Source organism: Chrysemys picta, chromosome 2 (genome assembly GCF_011386835.1).
Source record: "Chrysemys picta bellii isolate R12L10 chromosome 2, ASM1138683v2, whole genome shotgun sequence".
Taxonomy (NCBI): Eukaryota; Metazoa; Chordata; order Testudines; family Emydidae; genus Chrysemys; species Chrysemys picta.
Window position 1 is genome coordinate 15,160,913 of NC_088792.1, and position 6,727 is coordinate 15,167,639.

Here is a 6,727-nt window from a genome sequence, read left to right on the forward strand (position 1 = left end):
GCAGTTCCCCCCCCAGCTCACCTCTGCTCCGCCTCCTCCCTGAGCATGCCGCCCCCGCTCTAATTCTCCTCCCCTCCCAGGCTTGCGGCGCCAAACAGGTAATTGGTGCTGCAAGCCTGGGAGGCAGGAGAAGTGGAGCGGCGACCGCACGCTCAGGGAGGGGGCGTAGGAACGCTGTAAAAAAATTGGGGGCCCCGCTTTTTGGTGCCCCCAAATCTTGGCGCCCTGGGCAACCGCCTAGTTTGCCTAAATGGTAGCACCAGCCCTGAACATTTCTCAACGATACCTCTCTCCTTTAAGGAAGTTCAGTCGAGCAAAACCTCATCCCAGAAGGCCAGGAGAGACAGTGAAAGGCCTGCCAATACAATATGTTAGGATTAACAACTACATTCATCAATAATAGGTAATATGTCCTGACACATATTGATTCAGCAATGCACAGTCACATTTGTCTAGTATGTAGGTCACTTGAACGCAGGCCCTTCAACTCAACTGCAAGAAGTGTTTCATCTGAGCTACAGGTACAGTACAGCATGCAAGGCTCTTTAACTAGGCCACATGGGTCACAATTCACCAAACCACCATATTGGGTTACTTTCTATTTCGGGTGCTTTCATCTTAGAGAAGAACAGTGAGGCAGGAAAACAATTTAATTAACATCAAGCACTAATAATATTGCAATTAGTCCTAGGGCTCATGAGAGAAGATAATTTTGCATTATTTAGAACACAGCCCTCCATATAGTCTCGTCATTTGACAGCCATTTGAAATGGTCTCTCTGTATATAGCAATCATCTGTCGCTATCATTTTCTGTGGGAGAGGAAAATGCAAATGGAGTTTGGTGGCTAGCTACTGGTTTAGGATTTCCAATTAAAACATCTTGCCGTCTCTTTCATTTTTTTCACCTCTTTCAAATCCACCCCAACTTCGACCCAGCTAGTGAAGGAGTGGAAACCCATTTTGATACTTTCTCTTCTTGTTCCTCCTATGACTGCTAAAGAATTTGAGACCAGGGCACATCCCGTATAGGAAAATCCCATAGAGGAAATAGGGAAGGTTTACAAGTTCCCACTTGCAGATTTTCCACCATACCATTCCCTAAGTGGGAACTCCAGGAGTTTTCCACTTGCTTCATGGGACCTGACCATCTGCTCCATTAACAGAGTTTGTCAGAAAACCACCACGTTTCAATGGAATAAAAAATCCAAATTTTTCAATCTGCTCTGCAGCAGATCAAAACCCAGGATGCATTTTTCATAATAATTTCTGCAAAATATTTGTCCCTTTGTTTCCAGCAGAAAAAAATGTGATTTGAAAGTTTTATTCATTGCACTCTTTGTGTGCTATGTAACTCCCTGGGGTGGAGCGGTGATTCCAGCTTGGCATTTTTGGGGGGGGGGGGGGGCAAGAGCATGCTGTTGTCGTTTCTGACCTGCCTTCATTAAGCTTTTTGTTTAGGGAATCATAGAATATCAGGGTTGGAAGGAACCTCAGGAGGTCATCTAGTCCAATCTCCTGCTCAAAGCAGGACCAATCCCTACCTAAATCCCCAAATGGCCCCCCCCTCAAGGAGGGAACTCACAACCCTGGGTTTAGCAGGCCAATGCTCAAACCACTGAGCTATCCTGCGCCCCTAAAAGGTCATTAAGTCCAGCCCCCTGCCTTCACTAGCAGGACCAAGTACTGATTTTTGCCACAGATCCCTCAGTGCCCCTTCAAGGATTGAACTCACAACCCTGGGTTTAGCAGGCAAATGCTCAAACTGCTTCACTTATATGAGTTGAACAGACTCTTCGCAGGTATAACTCCCACTTTGGGCATGGAAAGTGGACAGCACTGACCCTAGCGCCTGGTGCCACCTTCCCTGGGACCCCATTGAAACCCCTCTGCTGGGGCTCTATGGGGTGTTGTAGATGCAGGCTGTGGCTCAGGAAGGCTAAGCCAGGTTGTCTCATTAGCAGCCAGCCATGTTCCAAATTCTGCTGGATCAAAATAGCGTCAGATTGGTCAGTGCCTAGCATACAAAAGGACAATTGTTCCAAAGCTTATCTGGTTTCAGCATCATAGATCAAAACCGCTACCATAAAATATGTTGAAGAAAATGCCGAGCGTAAAGACGCATTGTTGATGGGAATCCTTTGGTGTGGGACTGTGATGGGCTGTTTCACTCTGTAATCATTGCTGTCAGGTTTTTGAATCCTTCCTTAGGTATAAATCATTCTCAGAAACACAGTTAAGGATGGTGGCTAGTGAACACCACTACCTGGACCTTTTGCGTAGCGTTACAACTGGGGTTTGAGCCCCCATTGAACAAAGCACTTAAGCATGTGTAAAAATTTAAGCACATGAGTAATCTCATTGACTGCCAGCTCCCTACACGGTCCTACTCATGGTCTTAACATTATACAAATGCTTTGCTTATTCACCATATTGCCAGCCCAACAGGTTGGAAACTTATGAGTCAGACCCCGCAAAAAAGCATGAGATTGGCTTAAAAATTAGACATCTTTAAAGTACATATTGCCAAGCTTTTCTCCACAACTGGGAAGGGTAGTGTCACTGGGTCACTAAACCCTGTGCGCCTCCTTGTGGCTGGGCACCATGCTGCAGCTGCTTTACCTCCGTTTCGCCAGCAGGATTGCCAGCCCACTCTGGTGGTTTATAGGCATAGCCCAGCTCTCTGACCAGGTCACTACGAAAGTTCATCCCCTTCCAGGGTAGCAGAAGTCACAGTCCCAAAGTCACAATTTCAAACTAAACACAAAATAAAGGCTTCCTTATCCCAACTGGGCTTAGTTCTCAGTCCCCACCCTTCCCTTCAAGTGGGACCTGCCTCCCAGGGCCCCACATTCCATAGCTTGGGTTAACAATCATCAGCAGGTCCCTGATAAACCCAAATAGTCTAGCAGCAAGCCTGCTTTCCCTCCAGGGAGGCTCTGACCAGCCACAGTCCTCCCTGGCTTCAGCCAAGTTTTTCTCCCCAACCAAGAGCAGCTGCTCTGCTCTCCTTCCCAACCAGCCACAACTGCCTGAGTCTTCCCTTTTCACCTCCTTCCCATAGGCCTGATACCCACTACAGGTGTAGCAGGTGAGGCTGATTGTGCTAACCATAGTTGTTAACCCTTTCCAGCCCACGTGGGGTTTGTATTCCCCATCACAGTTAGAAACGTCCTTAAAAATTAATGAAAATCGAGAAACACATGAATCCAGGACCTGGGGCTTTAGGGAAAACACCGAGTATGGTGAGGCTCACAATAAAATCATGAGAGCTGGCATACCTGGGAAGCCTAAATCCCCACATGTAACATATCACTTGCAGAAAATGCTGGATTCTCATGACACGGTCTTTATTATAAGACATTTCCACAGTTTGTTTTGGCTCAGGGTGTATTTGTTGAACCATAGGCAAGCTGTCCTCTCATTTACACTGGATCAAACTCTGTGTGTGCACAAGATGTGAAAAATTCAGTGCTTTTATCCACCATTCTCAGCTGCTTAAAAATAAACAATGAAAGGTGGAGTTGTTTTGTGCTCCAAAATGAATGTTGAATTTCACAGGCAGAGTTTTATACTGTATTTCCATATGTCTATGGACCTGATCCTGCAAACATACACATAACTTTACTCTTACTTTTGATATTAAAGGGGCTTCTCACATGAGTAAAGTCACCTATTTGCCTAAGTGTTTGCAGGATCAGACCCTGAGACCCTCATCCCTGCTTTGGCCCCTTTATGCCAGGTAAAAGGGCCAGAGCAGCATAAAGGGGCCCTAGAAATCCCATATCCAATCAGGGAAGGATTCCTGGACTCAGACACTGTGGAAGAGAGCGCTAGATCTGCCTTCCAAGGACTCCCTCACAAGCCCTGGTGTAGGGCAGGACTAGGGTACGAAGGGAGTGAGGCCTTAGCCTGCAGCACTGGGAAGTTGCTGTAACTTGTACAAATCCCAGGCTGCTGAAGTTACATCGTGGCCTGCTTAATCCCCGCATGCAACCTGGGCCTGGGGGGACTGAACGGTAGCTAAAAGTCAGTGTAGCCACCTTCCACCCAGGCTGCAAGTTCTGTGCTGCCCGAGGCCTAGCACAGCACCTGATGCCCTGTGTTTGGAAAGCGACATGCAGCTTTGTGGTGCTAAATAAGTGTTCCACAGTGATGATAATACTAAAACACAACCCAGCATTTCACCACCGTTATGGTCAGGTGAATCTGGCACGGTGAAGAGTGGTGCAGCCAGCTGCCCCTCCACACTCACTCTGACAGTGTGTGCCTTGTAATTCAGGTGTCTCAATATAAATACATGCAGCAGGTTGAAAACTGAAAATCTGGGGGCAGCGTAAAACAAATGCAACTTAACATCACCATAAATACCAAGGGATATTGGACTGATTGCGCTGGTTGGGAAGAGGTGAGGGGTAGAGGGCTTGCACGCAGAGGAGGAAGAAGGAGCAGTACTGCATAATTCAGAAGATCCAGCTACATAATTTGGGTCTCATTTGCCACATAATGTGTGGGTGGCGCCTTGCTTAAAATATGTCCAGTCATGTCTTTTCAACGGTGTACAATATTAGGAACTGGTTTTGGAGTGCCAGCTGCCAGTAGCGCTTTATGACTCATGGGAAAATAATGTCAATATTGCTACTAAAAGGCACTGATACCATCTCAGTTATTTAATAAACCCTTGTATTTCAGGGCAGGGCATTCCTGGGGGCAGTATTGCACTGGGGTTGCTGAATGTGCCGCACGTTGCACCTGCATTAGTTGTGCTAAAGTCCCTCAAAAATGCAACACCTATTTGGTTTTTAATAACCCAGGACTAAATCTTGAGGAACTCTAGGATTTGGCCCAATCCTTAACATTTATAGTCGCCCTCTACAGATTGTTAACACTAACATCACTTGACTTTAATACTCACAACAAGTGTAACACTAGTAAATGTTTCCAGGTCCTTTAGGCTGCTGATAAAAATACACAGCAGCTAAGAAATGTTTCTGTGCAAATCCTCCATTTCAAAGCTCTACATGCTCCTGTGTATAGGATTATCAGAAAAATCTGTCATCTTCACAGCTTGAAGAATAGGCTCTGGACTGCGGGAGTGTACCAAGCCCATCACCATTATATATTTTCCTTTGGGGACCCGCTCCACCCCCAGCACTGTGAAGGGGCCACTCTCGTCCTGCAGCCGGGCTGAGCTGCCCCGAGCGCCCCCGGCTTCCACCACCAGCATTATGCCCTGCATCCCCACCACCGGCACCGACAGAAGGCCCTGCCCGGCCTCCTCCCGTCCCAGCAGCCAGGGTCCACCCGCGGCCCGCCGGCACAGCCTCAGCTGGGCGGCCAGCACCTTCACCGGCGGGCTGCGCGGCTCCCCTACCATGCTGCACCCAGCACGGCCCGGGCCTGACAAATGTTGTTATCCTTAGTTTACACATGGGGAGGGGAACGAGGCAGGGAGATTTATTGTCATTTATGTTACAGTATTATTCAAAGGCTCAGATCAGAGCCCCCATATGCTGGACACTGCACAAACATGCTGCAAAGAGACAGTCTTTGCCTTGATTTGCCCAAGAGAGTGTCAGCAACAGAGATAGGATTAGAACCCATGGGTTCCTGGCTTTTGGTCTTGGGTGCTGATCTCTGTGCAACACCTCATCATTAGTGAGGAGATCAACCTTTCTCTTTAACACACTCATCCTCACTCTAACAACTCCTCTGTGAGACGGTCAGGATGCTTGCTCCCTAAAGGATGATGTCAGCAAGAACACAAGTAGATATTTAACACAGTACTATAAAATGAATATAGCATCAGCCTGGCCTGACAGCAAATTTCTCAGCGTCCTCCTGCTGGAAGCATGGTATAGCTAAACTCAGATGCCGGCCTGCTGTCTACGCTTGAATTATCGCCAGAGCAGAGGGACTGCAAATGCTAACCTTGTCTTTGATCCTGTAAAGATTTAGGCACATGCCTAACTTTACACCCCCGTGGGACTACTCACGTGAGCCAAATTAAGCACGGGTGTGAGTCTTTGCAGGGTGGTGGCTTTAGAGTACACATTGGGTTGCTTGTTTCGAAGCCTGAGCAAAGACTTGGTTACATGGTCTTGGTCGTGCAGGCGTTTCCTAGTCATTCCACACAGAGTGTTTGAACATGGGCTTGTGGCACGTGTTCATTTATCCAGCAATCCACATCGCGGTGATCCGAGATGCCACGTTCAATTTGTCTGACCGATTCAAAAAAGGCTAATTAAATTACACATGAAACTTGGGGTCTAAAGAGCACTGAAAATGAAACTTTCAGCAACACCCATAGCTCCAGCGGAACAGAGGGATGACGGATAGCGCGACGACGATTCACAGCACATGAGGCAGAGAGAAGCTGCACAAAACAATACGCTGCCCCCGGTGCTGATACTGCTGAGGCGAGGAGTTTTGCAGCTCTTGCATAAACTGTCATGAGATCCTGAAGTGCACGAGGAAATTAGGGTTCCATCAGGAACATTCATTCCCTGGAATCTTGACTGACTTGTTTGCAGAGTTGAGCAGCAGCGCGACCTTCAGCTGTTCCAGGCTAACTCCAGGAGTGGGTGTTGCTGCCACAGCCAACAGGAATTACTACAGAGGGCAATGGGATTACTTAGCTTGTAAACTCTTTGTCTTTTTCTCTTCTGTGTTTGTACAGTGCCTGACACAATGGGGCCCTGGTCCATGACCGGAGCTCCTAGGTGCTAC

At 47.6% G+C, this 6,727-nt stretch overlaps 1 protein-coding gene across 1 annotated transcript; it reads right to left on the reverse strand.

Annotated features, from left to right (window-relative positions):
- Positions 1-5,015: 5,015 nt before the first annotated feature.
- Positions 5,016-5,375, reverse strand: LOC103305775 (recQ-mediated genome instability protein 2-like). The gene has a single exon (XM_042856044.1). The coding sequence runs from the start codon at positions 5,373-5,375 to the stop codon at positions 5,016-5,018; it is 360 nt and encodes a 119-aa protein (XP_042711978.1).
- Positions 5,376-6,727: the final 1,352 nt, after the last annotated feature.